The 16,311-nt window shown below is 31.9% G+C and overlaps 2 protein-coding genes and 1 long non-coding RNA gene across 3 annotated transcripts; all 3 read right to left on the bottom strand.

Annotated features, from left to right (window-relative positions):
* Positions 1–5,277: 5,277 nt before the first annotated feature.
* On the bottom strand, positions 5,278–6,587 carry LOC121212171 (uncharacterized). The gene is made up of 2 exons (XR_005907367.1): positions 6,423–6,587; positions 5,278–6,343 (listed from the first exon to the last, which is right to left on the bottom strand). It is a non-coding gene; the product is annotated as an uncharacterized lncRNA (long non-coding RNA).
* A 5,222-nt stretch (positions 6,588–11,809) lies between these two features.
* LOC107911424 (EMBRYO SURROUNDING FACTOR 1.3) lies at positions 11,810–12,379 on the bottom strand. Its single transcript, XM_016839251.2, has 2 exons — positions 12,231–12,379; positions 11,810–12,144 (listed from the first exon to the last, which is right to left on the bottom strand). The coding sequence occupies exons 1-2, from the start codon at positions 12,289–12,291 to the stop codon at positions 11,918–11,920; spliced, it is 288 nt and encodes a 95-aa protein (XP_016694740.1). The 5' UTR covers positions 12,292–12,379; the 3' UTR covers positions 11,810–11,917.
* Positions 12,380–13,805: 1,426 nt separating this feature from the next.
* LOC107911423 (uncharacterized) lies at positions 13,806–14,537 on the bottom strand. The gene is made up of 2 exons (XM_016839250.2): positions 14,340–14,537; positions 13,806–14,209 (listed from the first exon to the last, which is right to left on the bottom strand). The coding sequence occupies exons 1-2, from the start codon at positions 14,449–14,451 to the stop codon at positions 13,956–13,958; spliced, it is 366 nt and encodes a 121-aa protein (XP_016694739.1). The 5' UTR covers positions 14,452–14,537; the 3' UTR covers positions 13,806–13,955.
* Between the last annotated feature and the right edge of the window lie 1,774 nt (positions 14,538–16,311).

Genomic DNA, 16,311 nt, shown 5'->3' with positions numbered 1-16,311 from the left:
AACAAGGCATTCCGGTGTGGTTTTGAATTTAACAGTAGAGACAATACCGAGACTCGTGCTGGCTGCTTGCTCAATTGTTCCACCACATTATATTCGCTATGTTTGATAAACTTTAAGAATTCCTGTGCTTCCTCCTCATCCACAGGCTCTTTAGTTTTTTGTCGCTCGGGCGGAGTTTCATACTTAGTTTCAACTTCAGACATTGGTGCCTTTCCTTTTTGTTTCAAATCACTGTTTTTCTTCACTGGTTCGACCTCTTTTGAATAACATCTCCCACTGCGAGTGAAATGACCTACTTCTCCAATGTTTCCAGTCACAGCTTCAAATTTTTCATCTTCAGGTGTAACGATATTGACGTCGTATTTCCATGGTACTGATTTATTGTCCTTGTAGGGGAAAGGAGATGGTACTTCAATTACCATTTTTGGTTTCACTGGTTCTTTCCTTGCATCGTAATAAATTACGAATGGTCGATCGGCGCTATACGAGAAACCCGACGATTGATTGTCAGAGGTACATACTTCTCTCTCATTGTCCTCTCTCCCTCCATTAATGATCTCAATCTCCTTATTATCCATCCGGTCTTGAAGTAACCTTTTAAATTCCTCACACGATTGAATGACGTGTCTTACAATTCTATGAAAATCGTAAAAACCTTGACCTTCTTCTCTGAAATTATCGTCGGGGCGACAGAGCAATCCCTTTTTAACCAATACCTCCCAGATTTTCTGCAGAGGCGTCCTTATTTCTGAAACACATCTTCTGACTTGCCATTCATCTTCCTTCCCCACTGCGCTCACATTTCCTTCGGTATGGTTAGGGAATGGGTTCCCGGTCGTACCGCCAGTACTATCAAATCGCAGTATACCCGCATCAATGAGTTCTTGAACTCTCCTTTTAAAGGCAAGGCAGTTTTCCGTAGAGTGTCCCTGGTTCCCGGTGTGGTACACACAATTAGCATTTGGGTCGTACCATTTCGGGTATGGGGGCTTCAAGGGTGCCATATAATACGGGGATATCAATTGTTTCTCTAAAAATTTTAGGTACAGTTCCCCATATGACACAGGAATAGGGGTAAATTGTGGTCTCTCGAAATTGGGTCTTGCTGGCCTCTGCTCGTTTTTGGGTTGGCCCTGGGCAAGCATTGTGTTTTGTGGGAATGTGGCAGTTGGTCTCGGGTTACTTGTGGCGTAAACGGGGTAAGAAGAGTAAGGAGGTGATGTTTGGTAGTAAGGGGTTTGAGGAGGATAACAGAAATTCAGAGGTGGATAATTTTGAGGTCGAGGTCGATTTGGATACGGATTAGGGGTATAACGGCTTCCCATTCCCACCATATGGGCTTCTGGTTCTTTCTTCTTCATGGGCGCTATCCTTCTTGAACTTTCTTGACCTTTCATTCTACCGCTCTTGACGGCATTCTCTACAAGCTCACCGGATATTACAATATCCACAAAGTCCTTCGTGGCATTTCCTACTAGTTTCTCATAAAACGACGCATTTAAGGTGTTGATAAAGAGGACGGTTATCTCCGTTTTTGTTAGTGAGGGTTCCACTTGGGCTGAGACGTCCCTCCATCTCTGTGCATGCTGTTTAAAAGTTTCTGACGGCTTTTTCTCCATCATTTGTAAAGTCATCCAATCAGGCACCATATTTGAAACATGCTTGTACTGCTCACAGAATGCCGACGCCAAGTCTTTCCAGGATCGGATCCTTTCCTTATTGAGTTGGTTGTACCACCGAAGAGCCGATCCTACTAGACTATCCTGAGAACAATGTATGAGTAGCTTATCGTCTATCACATAACCGGTCATCTTTCGGCAAAACATGACAATATGCGCTTTTGGACATCTTGTCCCATCGTACTTTTCAAAATCAGGCACCTTAAACTTCGGAGGTAGAATTAGATGGGGTACCAAACTGAGTTCTTTAGCACCTAGTACCGAGAAGACTTCAGTGCCTTCTATTGCCTTAAGTCTTTCCTCCAAGCTCCTATACTTCTCTTGAGCCTCGTGATCATCCATTTTCAACTTGGCTATTTTTGCTGGATCATATAAATCCGGAACTACAGGATTGGCAGGGGTTGCTCCGGGGTTTGACATAAATGTTTCTTGCCCTAGATGAGCAGTTGACATAGGTCGTTGTTCTAAGCCTGTGGATTCCCCTTGAGTATACCCTCTTTGTGTTGCGTGGGCGTACGGTGGAGTGAATCCTGGGGGTTAGAGTGGATCCTGGTTGTGATTAATTCTTGATTGAGGTTCCATAATGTCGGGGTTCTGCATGGGTCCTTTTCCTTTGGCTAAAGCCGACATCATTTCCATCATCCTAGCCATTTGATCCTTCTGTTCAAGTGATTCCTCTCGAGATCTCACTATCAGATCCCTCGTTTCTTGCTGTGACTTAGCCAGTTGTTCTTGTAATTTCCTTTGGACTCTTTCCATCCTTTTGATTCTTTCATTGAATTCAGCCTCCATTGCTCTAGCTTGTCGACGCGTTTTATACGAATGGCGTGGTTCCAGATTTGAAGTGTTGCAATTGCGAATTATATGATTCTAACCTTAACAAATGATTATGGGATATGTACATGCAATGAATGAATGAATGTCAAATGAATGTTAGTTATGAATGAATGTGCAAGAATTTGGTGTCGATTTTAAGATGGCCCCTACTTAGGCATTTCATTAATCAAAAGAGTCTATTACAAAATTTTTCGGTTACTTGTAAAATTGACTCCTCCATCAGAAACCCGTTTTTGGCAACCAATCTCTAATCAACATTTTCCTAACAAGATGCCTAGTTGTTTGACTTTTGTCGATTCCCATGTTAATTGAAATAATTTTACCTAATTAGGGTTCTTTTTATGAAAATCTAATGCATGTGATGAAATGCAATGCAAATGCAAGGGATGAATGCAAAAAGAAAGAGAGGCGTTGATTATGAATTCAATTCCATTAGAACAAATTTTCTAAAAAATAAATTTCTTTACATAAAACAGATTACATATGCGGCCTTGCCCTCATATTCCAAGCAAAGACACCGATCTTTTTCTTCATATACGGATGTTATGGTCAAATCTTACGAATTTTCCAAAAGATGTCTCTATTATCTTCTTTCTGCTCGATCTGGACCGTGACCCGTTACTCATTTATCCCTACGATACTCGTTAGCTTATTTAAGATATGACGGCTTGAATCCTCAGGTGATGAATCAAAATCGTGTATTCCTTCATGAACTATCAGCCTTCTCTTGTTGTTTACTCGGACCATATTTAGACAACCGCGTTATAATCCACATTATCAAGAAATTTATTTTCTTATGACAAACTATTCTATTTAGTAATCAAATATGAATCAACACCTCCTTTCTATGATGATGTAATGCAATGCAGTCATAACAAAACAAAACTCGTTAGTACAGGAGAAATAAATAATAGAGAAAGTACCTATTCGGGTGACCACTAAATTTGGGCATGGCTATACCTAAGGGTGAGCTCCTAGGGTTCTCTATATGTGGTTCGGTTCTAGAGAAAGGGTACCTGAACCAGCAGATTCTTCAACCTTCACCCATTATAGGCTCATATGGATCAAGTTCGGTTTAGGGGAATACATTTCCCTATGCCCATACGGAGGTGAAAACCTCACGAAGACAAAAGTACGGATGTATTCCGGAAGCGATCCCCTAGCCCATGCGGAGGTGAAAACCTCACGAAGGCATAGTTTTCTCACTCCCACTTAAGCGAATGGAGCCCGGGCAGAGAGCTCATGTTATGCAAAATGCAAGTGCACGGTGTGTGGGGAGAAACTCACAAACCTTCCGTTTTAAAAAATACAAAACGAAAACCATAAAACTTAAAGCTGAAAAACAAAAAAGGACAAAACGAGTTAGAAAAACATTTACAACATAATGCGAATACATGACTTTTTGAAAACAAAAATTTAAAAATCACGAATAAATGTTAATTTGAACAAGGAAATTAGAAAATTTTGACAACACGCGTTTAATTTGACTCGACTCTCAAAAATTAAGTCCCTAGTGGAGTCGCCAACTGTAGCGACGTAAAAATTTCGCTTTCTTTTGCTTTCGGTCGCTAATTAAGGCGATTATTTGAAAATTTAAAAATCGACTTTTGAATTTATTAAAAAAGGGAGTCGCCACCGATCTTTTTTCTAGGTGTGACCGGACACCTAATAAATCATCTTTTTTAGAAAAGAAAACTTATTCTTGTACAAAAATGAATGCCGAATTTAGGTCTACGTCAAAAGCCAAAGTAAAGTTGGGTTCGGGAGTCGGTTACGCGCGAGGAAGGTGTTAGCACCCTCGCAACGCCCAAAATTGGTATCTTATTAAACACGTGTTGTCTTGATTTTCAAAAATACGAATTCAATTTGACATCTAAGTGTGATCCGATTGAAGGAAATGAGAAGTTGCAAGTTCTTTTAGTTTTTTAGAAGGACGTCCCGTTTTTAACACGAGCCGACTAATTTCACCCAACATAGCGATGAAATCGATGACTTAATGTTAAAATCGATACATTGCCTTATTCTTAAAATTAAAATGTAAAAGTTTCTAAAATGATAGTAAAAAAATCTAAGAATATTATTGTAAAAAATATGCGAATAATGATGTGAATAATAAAATATATAAAATATAAAATATAAAATATTAAAATATCAAAATATTAGAATAATAATAATTAATATTGACAAATAAAAATAAAATAGAAATAAAAAAGTGTACATAATATATATTTAAGAAATAATAATGATGTTTAAAAACAATACTATTAATAATACTACATAAACATGTACATATATAAAAAATAAATACGTGATAATATTAAAAATATGTACATAATATAGTGTTAAAAATACATACATAATATAGTTAAAATATATACATAAGATAACATGTAGAAAAATATATATATAAATAATATAGTATTAAAGATATATACATAAAATAGTATAGAAAATATATATACGTAATATAGAATTTAGAATATACCTAATATATTAAAAGAATATATATAATATAATATTAAGAAATATAATAATAACAAAAAAAGAGAGAGAGAGGGAGGGGGTAGGTGATTTCCGGCCACAAGGCTGACCGCCGCCGGCCGCCGTCGGCGCCACCTACACAGCGGTCGGACCTCAAAAAAAAACTTTTCCAGTAAAAATAGGTAAGCTTCCTCCTTTTATTTTTTTACTTTCGTATAAAAGAAATAAAATAAGATTGAAAGGAAAACAATAAGCAAACAAATAACTTAAAACGAGAATAGACAAAGAAATCTCTTTTGTTTTGATCTTTGATTAATCTCCAAAGAAACTAGCTTCTCTAAAAACTAGCATTTACAATAACTCTTCTTCTTGATTACTCTCAAAAGAAACCTCTCCAAAAATTCTTTTACAATAACTTTCTCCCCCCAAAAATCTTCCCTTTTACATTGGCCTTGTTACAACATTTTTTTATTATTTGCTATCTTTTTTTTTTGCAAGATGGAGCAAGTGGAGGAGCAAGTGGCAGACAATGGATATAAAAAATGAGAGGAAAGTGGGGCAAGTGGGAAAGTAGTTAGGTGATTAAGGTTTCTTAATTTTTTTTTTGGTTAGGGCTAGGGTTAAATGTGGGTCTAAGTGTGGGTTAATTTAGATGAGTTTTGGTTTTTTTCTTTTTGTAAATGGGTTTAATTTATGATAGGCCAAAATTGGCCTACAACACTAAGTAATTAGAAAGAGTATACACTTTACACAGATTAAACAGTTCTTTAATTAACCTGGAACAGATGTTTAATGTTGCATGTATCCGCCAACAACTAATACTTACTTTCAACATTGAAGCTCTTTTTTCTTAGTTTGTGGCACTCCAATTTCTCATATAAAAACACACAATACTCGGTACACAAACAAAGTAGATAACATCTATACCCTGGTCCAGAAGGATCGAAAGCGCAAGACAGACTCTTAATTGTTGGGTGTGGCTGCTTTAAGGCTTTTAAAATTAAGGAGAACAATAAGCATTAGTATAACTAAGGGAATACTCGCAAGCTTCACGTTGGGCTTCTTGTTCTGCTTCACTGCGCACTTGATTTTCAAATGACTTCTGCCAAGGCGGCGAGGGAGGATTATTGGGAGGAGAATCATGGCCTACCCAAGATGGTGCTGAACTTGAAGAGGATTATTGGGAGGAGAATCATGGCCTACCCAAGATGGTGCTGAACTTGAACGACTCCTTTTTACTCGCGGCGAGGGAGGATTATTGGGAGGAGAATCATGGCCTAACCAAGTTGGTGCTGAACTTGAACTACTCCTTTTTACTCCCGCTTTTTTTGGTCCATTGCCATCTTCTGCAAATCCCAGAATTGGATATAAGATATTATATTTATTTATACTGAAAATGACTGAATTATAAAGCTTAAATAATACCTTCTTCCCCCTGCAGTAGTTTACGAGAGTCTGCTCCATGTGGGAAGAAGAGAAACGATGCCAAGAGAAAGCAGTAGAGGATGAGAATCAATGAAGGTTTGGTTTCCATAAGTTGCTTATCTGCTAATATCTTTAACTTGCGTGGGTGTCACCTTTTTAATCATTTGGCAGACATCCTTCTTATAAATACAATGCCAAGGAGGTCATATAAGGGGTTAAGATTAAAGGTACTTAAAATTTAGAATATAGGTACTTAAAATTTGGAATATTTTTAGTTTAACTTTTTGGTGACAAAAATATGAAATTCAGTTTACGTTTTGATCACGTAATTTAAAAAAATGGTTATTAAATAATTTAAAAATTTTAATTTAAGTTATTAGGTTATTAAAATTGATGTTGTATAACATTCTCTACTTGCAACGTCTGCAACAATCGAAAGCTCTCTTTCCCATTTTCTTCTACAATTCAATTTTTTTCATGAAATAACTTTAAATGCCAAGAATCTGCAAACCAAAATTGAAATAGCTTTCTTCCCCGATCTTCAACACTGATCGTTAGATCAACTTAGATTTAAGATATGTTCTTCTTCTCGTCAATGGGTATTGATCCACCATACCATCGTCGAATTGTCACTTGGAGCTCGCTGGCCAGACTTTAAAAAAAAAACGTAACATTCTAGTGACTTAAATAAAAACTTTTGAATAGTTCAATAACTTAATAATCTAGATCTGCAAACCAAAATTGAAATAGCTTTCTTCCCCGATCTTCAACACTGATCGTTAGATCAACTTAGATTTAAGATATGTTCTTCTTCTCGTCAATGGGTATTGATCCACCATACCATCGTCGAATTGTCACTTGGAGCTCGCTGGCCAGACTTTAAAAAAAAAACGTAACATTCTAGTGACTTAAATAAAAACTTTTGAATAGTTCAATAACTTAAATGAAAACTTTCAGATAATTCAATGACTATTTTATAACTTTTTAAAGTCAAATGATCAAATTGTAAGCCTACTAATAATTTAGTAACCTTGGGCGTAGTTTACCTATTTTTTTATTAAGCCTGATTTGGGATGGTTGGGATTAATTTAGTGTCCTTTTAACTATTCAGAAAATCTTAAAAATTTAGGGGGTTAGATATAAATATACGCTTTTCTTGAATGATAATATATAATATTAAAACACTTATAAAATTGAGCGGCCTTAATTACGCCCCTTGACTATGCCTTCAATTAAATATCTGAATCAACCCAATATTTGGGTTGTTTCATTTTATTTGTCAATATTATAAGATTTTTAGGTCTCTATAAATAAAACAAAAACTAAAGACTTTAAGTTTAGTTAGGACAAATAGATATTGCATCAATTAAAAAGATGGTTCGGATACTAATTTTGTATTATTTTTCACCAAAAAAGGAAAAGAAAAAGAGATGGGTTGGATAAAAATTTGTGCATTGATCTTATGGTAGTGTTTATCGCCGCAAGTGTGATTTGGATATGAGTCACGCTAGTCATGTTTCTGTTAGGCTTTACCCTTCTTTTATAATTCACCAAAAACTAAAGATAGGTTGGACATTTTTTTTCCGGTTAAAAAGAATAAGAATTGAAGTGGCGAATGTATAAAAAAAGAAGTCAATTAAAACAATATTTAAAGAATTTTTTTAGATATAATATAGGGGTAGAGGATGGGAGTAGAGTTAGTAGACTTGATCATGGGTCGTATTCAGATTGTGCCGATACAAAATTTTAAGCTCGGGCTCTGCCGGAAAAATGAGCCTAAACTTCTGCCCAAGCTTGGCTTAGATTAAAATGCTAAACCCGAGCCTAACTCAGCCCACCTGTATTAATTTTTTTAGATTATTTTTTTATATAAAAACTAATTTAAAAAATAGAATACATCGAATACACTAAAAATATTAAAATAAATGTTTCCCAACAAATTAAAAATACATTAAAAAAAGTTTTTATACTTAAATAACACAAAGATAGTTTTAACTTAGCAAGCAAGTGCTTCTAAAATAGTAGCAAAATTAACAATAAAACAAGAGTTATACAATATCCAAATAATAATAACACAATAATAACAATACAATAGCGAAATGTTAGCAAAACAACAAAGAAATGACAACAAAATAGCAATAAAACAACAACAAAACAATTTATTCGGAGCGGGTCCGATCCAAAAAAATCATACCCGAGGTTTAGTCCACTTAGAAAATGGGCATTATTTTTTTTTTCAAGTCCGTTTTTCGGGCTTATATTTTTGCCCAAGCTCTCCTACTTTTTGGGCAAGCCTTTGAGCATGGATGGATAGTTCGACCCATGATCAAGTCTAGATAAGAGTAACACAGTTTGAATTTATGCCAAACGGATGTTTAATAAGAATTTTAATCACCTCGCCATACTAATCAAGACCAGATACTGAATTAACGAAAAATATGATTATATAATAATTTTTAAAAACAATATTAAAATCCTTATGAATAAAAATATTTTAAAACATGCATGTTGTTGAATCAAAATGGGAGGGCTAAAAATGATTTTTATCCCAAAAATTCATTGGCTTGAATTTGCCTGAATTTGCCAATGGGAGCCTTGATTACGGTAATACATCCGGGCCAAACAGTGAGAATGGGCTGACTTCCACGTATAAAAACACGGAGATGACGCCGTTGTCGGACTGCCTTTTCCTTAACGCCATGCAAGCGATGTTGAATTATACAATAAAGGTGATTTTTTAATATGACAAAAAATAAATATTAATAAATTATTCAATTTTGATAATTTACATATATTTATATAAATATATAATAAATTTAAATATAATTGAAATTTCTGATAAATTTATAAGACTGCAAAATTCTGTCTCATTCATTGCACAAGATATTTATTATCCTGTATAATGTATAGGTTTATTATGTGTATTCTTAAATAAATTTGGGGTTTAGGGTTAATTATACGTATTAATTCATTTATATTTAATTATTTCTTAAAAGTTTTTATAAAATTTTATTAAATTCTACAAATAATATTATTACTTATAGAAATTATAGAAATTATATTTCTATATTAAAAGATTGTAATATAAATTTGTTGGAAAATATGGACATCACATATATAATAAGGGTAATTACATGTTATTATTTACCATCATAATAGATTAGCCTAAATTAAAAGTGATCTAGTTTGGTTAAGGTTTATTGGACTTTAATTATTAAATAAATTATGGGTCAAATATGTGTAGATACTCTAGTAACTAATTTCTAATTGAAGATGGGCTAATTAGAAATTAGGGTTAATGTGCCAAAATTATATATTAGGGTTATGGTCCCCAAATTACACACAAGGTAACTTTTCTAATATCTCATTTTTAAAAATGAGAGAGTCACATTCTCTAGATTACTTGTGTGCTAATTTAGAAGATCAAAACCCTAAGATCCATAGATTTCAAGAAATCGATGAATTCAAGTACATTTCCGCATCTAGTTTGTTTTTGATTTATTTTTGATGATTTGACATGATAGATCCTAGTTTGTAGTTTTAAGTTTATATTAGATCTTATTTTTAAGTTCTAACAAGTGGCATCCGAGCCTCGTCATGTTGAATCATTGAGAACGAATTGATTCTCTATTATTTTTTTGTTTTATTCGTTTTTTAAATTTTATGAATTTAATATTTGGATTCAGTGTTTTTTTTTATCATACATGCCAAATCTTTTGGATTTATGTTAAGTTTTTTAGGTTTCGATTTGTTTTAAAATTTTAAGCATTTAAAATATTGATTTGGTGTATTGATTAATAAATATTTTGGTTCTTTATATTCGTTAAATATTCTATCAAATTTTCATGTTGAAAATATTAATTGAAACCCTTTAAGTTTATAATGGTCGGATTAATATTTGAATATGCGATTTAGTGAAAGATTAAAGACTATAATTTATTTGGTTCTTGATTTATGCATGTATTTGGCTATTATTTTTACAGTTTTAAATTTATATTAGATCTTGTTTTTACAGTTCTAACAAAATTTATAAATTATGTTCTTATATTTTTAATAAATATTTTTTTAAAATAATTCATTTTTATAAAAAAAGGTCTATTTTTATTTTTTATAAAATAAATCAAGTATATTAGATTAATGGTAAAGTATAAAGTTAAATAATCAAATTAAAAATCATATATAAACATATCAACATATATATATATATTGAGTGCAATTAGAATTAAATTGGGACTGAATCGAAGCAATTAAAACTTAATAGGGGATTAAATTAAATACATGAAGTTTGAAGGATCAGATTGAAGTTATCTCATTTCTTTGAAAAGCACGTGGATGCATCCAAGCAGGTTGACGTGGGCCTCCTTTTAAATTTTACTCATTTTACTCGAAGTGTTGTAAGTGTGTAGCTTATGGGTGTGTTTGGTGCTTTTTCATGTCATAATTAAAACGTGGTTTATTATGGGAATGTTATTGTTAGAGAAGATGTTACTTTAAAAAATTATCCTTACAAATAAAAGATAATATTTATATATTTTAATGTTTTTCAATAATTTTTATTGTTAATAAATATTTAATATTAGAATCCCATATGATGGTTTGATGGTCAAGGGTGTGCGTTACTTTAAATGTGACTTAGGTTTAAGTCATACTAGTCATGTTTGTTGTTTTTCTCATATTTTGATCTAATACATTATGTGAACACATTTGAAAAACAACTTTCATATTGACTTAAGATTATGACGATATACAAGTCGTGAATCAATTTTTACATATCAAAAGTTGAAATAACATTTAACTAATTAAGTTCTTTAGTAACTAATAACTTTTCATGATACCAAAAGTCTGCTGGAAAATATACTACTGCAAAGCAAACTCGTTAGTATTGACTGGAAAATAAACCAAGATTAAATAAACAAAGTATTATTGTTCTGTGGAAGAACTACGGCCTTAAAAACGAATTCGCCCTGATTGTTGTAATCATATGATGGATGTCGTCCCCTAAGATTAATATAGTCATTCAATATTTGTACACTCGAATAAGGAAGATACAACTCAATTGATATTGCTCTTTGGAAATAATTTGAAAATAGAATTAATCGGAAAAATCACACTAAAATCAATTCTTAGATAAGTTTGGAGGGGTCACAAACGGTTCTACTTAAAACCCAAACTCTTAGACAAAATTTCCTTTATGCATTTAAGAAAAATTCTAAAATTTTAGAAAGAAGGAGAGAGATTCGAGAGAGAGAGAGTAGAAGAAGATTTGTTTTTAGAAAAATGCCTCTTATTTCCATGTAACGGTAGAAGAGTATTTAATATTTTGTAACTGTAATTACCCACATAAATTACTAAGCTAGAGCCTAATGATGAATAACACAATGGAATTATAAAATTTATTTTGGCCACTTCTTATTGATGATTATTGGAAACAAGTGACATGCCGATTTCAACAACTAGAGGGTCATCTCAGCTATTGCAAAAGCAAGGTGATCCAGTCAAGGAATTGCAAGATCAGGAGGTGGTCCGGGTGGGCAATTGTTTTCGCAGACAATTCTATAGGTATAACAAAGATGTGATTTCAGTGATAAACAGCACCAACAATTTCGGAATATGCTGTCGTTCTCCGATGCTGATTCTACACGGCATGTTGAATGACTGCATGGTCCTAGAATTATTTCGTTGCCTGTTGGTATGCTCCGATCAAGCTCATCGTCACTGGTGCCTGATCAAATCAAAATGAAACATCAAAAGGGTATATCAACAATTAGAAGAAAAACAACTGTGTAAATTGTAATTGAGTACACGTACATTCATGAAGAGCTACGAGAGAAGCAAACACCAGAAAAAGGAAAGCTAAATGAACAGTCATTGACTTGGTTGCTGCCGTTGTTGACAAGAAATTTTATTGAAGCCCTATTCTCAAGATTTTCGATATATGTAGCAGCATGCTCTGTATGATGTAAGTCTAAATACAAGAAATAGTTGGACCAATCGAAAGAGGATACTCCATGACTTATGTAATTGCTTTTCATAAGAAAATTTATTTCATTCATTGTAAAGTGGCACGTACTTTTAAGAAAATATTAAAAAATAAAATAAATAAGCTTAAAAATAAATGAAACACGTAAAAATTTTTAAAGATTAATTACGAGGGATAAAGTATGACAAAAATAAATGTAAATATAGAAAAGCTCATACTCAAAGCTCAATTGTAGATTATTTTTTTTGGGTAAGCTACATTAACGATCATTAAATTATGGATAAGTTTTTTTTGGTCATTTAATTAAAAAATTATAATTTGATCATTAAACTTTTCGAAATAATTTTTCTTGGTCACCTTACTATTAAGCGAGACCTTTTTAATTGGTATAATAATAATTTTATTTCTTAATATAAAATGATGAAAATTAAAATTCTTTTTTTTTAAATTTAGAACATTTTAAAAATAAAAATAAAAGTAAATAAAAATTTCAAAAATAGATAAAGGGTGAGAAAATGAGGGAGAATTATTTTTAAATCCTCTACTTTTTTTCTTTGTATTATTTGAATGGAAATATCTAATACCCATTCTTTAAAAAAACACAGAAAAAATAAAAAAAAATTATTAAGCAAAATTATTGGTTCTATTTTTTAACTCTTCTATTTCTTGACATGTTTTTTCGTTATAAGAAAAGAAAAAAAAACTAGAATATAATTTGTTTTCATAATTTGTGTTTTGAAAAATAAATTAAATGAAATAAAATTTTGAATTGAGTCTAAAAAAGAAAATTTGTGGTATATTTTGCTAAAAGAATGACATCAAAATCGATTTCACAAGCCTCTGTAATATCAATTCATGATGTTCTTCGAGGGCATGAAACCTGACTTGAAGATATTACTAATTTAGTTTCGTAAAACGTTGAGGGAGCATGCGATGATCTATCTTTTTTTTTTTAATTTGTTATTGGATTCTATTGAATGATAATTTTTTTTCCATAAGTATTAGTTCTTCAACAACATTTCTAGATTTTATTTTTCTAGAAATTTTATATAGAAGTTTCTATTTTTTTAAATAATATTAATTTTTTTATAATTTTTATATAGAACTAGAGTCGAATTGTTAAAAAATATAAAAATTTAAAACTGCAATTATTATTATACCAATTAAAAAAGTGAACTTCTAAACGTCTCAATATATTCTTTATTTAAAGAGAATTTCTATCACAAAATTTTATCTTTGAGTTGGCAATCAATATATATTTAAACAATCAAATAAATTTGGGTTATTTTTATATGTAAACTCAAGGTTTCTCAAGTCATACTAAACTTGAGGCATTTAAAATCGAACTATCAACACTCCTAATTTAAAGCTTAAAATTTGATAAAAAAAAATTAAGGTTTAACTTTGTTATATATCCTTCTTTTATCATTTATTTCATTCGTAGTGCACAGTTAATATACCAGCCATGAACATCATTTTGGCTGGTATGGGCGAAACATACCAAACAACAACAGAATACAGACCAAACTTTATCTCAGAACGAAACATAAACTTTATGGATTGGTGTAGGATTGATAAGTGGTCTTCGAACACGATTTCACATAACCATTACTAGTAGGTGTGGTTTTGCAATTCCATCCCGTGCCTGTGGGGCTGTTGGAAACCTGACGAGAATACGACATGACCGTAGATGAACCTGTATAAAACTGGCTGGACGGTGGTGGATGTGAATCCTGGCCACCCCAAGATGGTGCTGATTTTGATGTACTTTTTTTTACATCCGCTTTGCTTCGATTATTGCTACCACCTGCAATTCAATGTATTGGACATCATACACATAAACCAGGACAAGGTTTCCTTAATGAGTTTGTAAAGGGTTTTAAAAAAAAGAAATGAAAATGATTAAAATACATATACAAAATTGAATACATTTTTACCTTGCCCCAGTAGTTGACGAGAGAGTGCTCCATGTGGGAAGAAGACGAAAGATACCAAGAGGTAGCAGCAAAGGATATTGAGAGGCAATGGAGATTTGATCATAGTTACCATAATTCTTTGCTAATATTTTAGATGTTCAATTTCTCCCAATTCTCAAGACAACAAACACTATTATTGTTTCGGCTGTGGTAATTAGTATGTTTGCTCTCATCACAGCTCTGCCATTTATAAATACTATGACAACTACTTTATTTCTTGGTCGTCGACCCATTATTTGGGTTCTTTCGTTGCAGTTTGTGTAAACGCAAGTAAAGGTGTGTGTATCGTGGACAAAAATAAATAAACAATGACGCCCAAGTAACTTTGAACACGGTAAGACTAGACCAACTAAATCTTCCCCTTCAAGAGAATCTTTTAAATATTGATTCACTACTTATTTTGAAAATATTTAGATAATAAACTGAAGCTATGCTCTGATGAGACAGAGGCGAAACCAGAAAATTTTTGAAGAGGATGGAATAAAGTTGTATATTTTTATGATAGTAAAAATAAAATTTCACCATTTTAATAGTATATATCTTTATAATTTATAAATGATTAAATTTATTTTTTCTCATTTTTAAGAGTCAAAGTGTAATTTTACTGTATAATAATTTAAAATTTTAAAAATTATAAAAAGACTAAATGTGAAAATTTTCATTTTAGGGGGCAGAGCCCCTGCCACGCCTTGGCTCCGTCCTTGCTTTGAGACTTAAGTCTTATTCGATAACACATTGAAATAATTAAATTAGTTAAAAATCAAAAAATTGTTTCATAATCTATAAAAAAATATAAATTTGTTTCTATAAAAAATACAAAAAATTATAAATATATTACTTAATACAAAAAATTTTAATTATTTTTATTATATTATCCTTTAAAAATTTGAAGTTTAAATTTTAACTTAAAAAAATTATAATTAAATTACATCCATCAAACAATATAATTACATTGTGTACCTAATTTTAAGTAATATACAAATAAATTTTATAACTTAAATTCAATACTTAAGTTTTCAATGTTTAAATTTTCAATATTTAATTTTAAATTATGTACGGATGATTATGCTTCAAGTGTCTTTGAGATTTGATCTTGAATCTAGATTTGTAAAAATGTTTGCTTGAAAATTTTGATTTTCTTTGGACTCAAGGGTGTTCAAAACTTAATCTTGAATCAATTACGTTTGACTCAAGGGTTTTTAGACTTGATCCTAAAAGTGAGTTTGTAGAAAGTTTGAATCGAAAAATCTCCAAAACTTGATTTTAGAATAGTTAAGTTCGTTTAAGGGTTGTCAAATTTAATCTTGAAAATATATTTTATTACCTTTATAATAGTTTTGAACCAATATAGTCTTTGAGACATGATATTGGATGGATAATTACACTTCAAGAGTCTTTTTTATTTGATCTTAAAAATGTGTTTAGCCTTTTTTTTTTTTATGTTGGTTGAACAAGATTAATTAGCAATTAACCAATGGTTGCTGTGTTCTTCTCAGGATAAGAGAGCAACTTCAAAATTGATGCAGTGTTCTTTAAAATTCTTTTGAACTCTCCAAAATTTTTCAAAATTTTCTTAATATTTGATTTTTATATTTCTTTTAAACAATGATTAAAGTGTTTCATTGGAGGCTATTCAAAGGGAATCTTCCCAGGAACTTTGGGATGGCATGTGTTGTTTGAATGTTGCTTGAGAAGAAGACTTTGGAATTGCATCTGTCCTAACTTGCCGGTGAATTTGACTTGGACACTGGTGAGTCTAACTTTTGGGATAACTTTATGCAGGTGACTGATTCGTAATTTGAAATGGGTCCAGAGGAACATGATTATCCTATGCCACCTTTGGTTCAATAGAAATAAAACTTTTCAGGCAGGTGTTTGTTTATTGGCTGCTACATTGGAGTATCATATTTTAGACATGAAACAAGCAACGGCA

The sequence above is a fragment of the Gossypium hirsutum genome, chromosome A13 (genome assembly GCF_007990345.1).
Source record: "Gossypium hirsutum isolate 1008001.06 chromosome A13, Gossypium_hirsutum_v2.1, whole genome shotgun sequence".
Classification (NCBI taxonomy): domain Eukaryota; kingdom Viridiplantae; phylum Streptophyta; class Magnoliopsida; order Malvales; family Malvaceae; genus Gossypium; species Gossypium hirsutum.
Note: the sequence above shows the minus strand (reverse complement) of the source record. Positions and strands in the feature narration are given on the sequence as shown.

Bases quoted from the DNA above. Each gene is read 5' to 3' on its own strand.
- LOC107911424 (XM_016839251.2), bottom strand. From the start codon at position 12,291: ATGACTGTTCATTTAGCTTTCCTTTTTCTGGTGTTTGCTTCTCTCGTA. The intron at 12,145-12,230 runs GTACGTGTACTC...TGATTTGATCAG, and splicing joins TCTCGTAGCTCTTCATGAAT to GCACCAGTGACGATGAGCTT.
- LOC107911423 (XM_016839250.2), bottom strand. From the start codon at position 14,451: ATGGTAACTATGATCAAATCTCCATTGCCTCTCAATATCCTTTGCTGC. The intron at 14,210-14,339 runs GTAAAAATGTAT...ATTGAATTGCAG, and splicing joins TCGTCAACTACTGGGGCAAG to GTGGTAGCAATAATCGAAGC.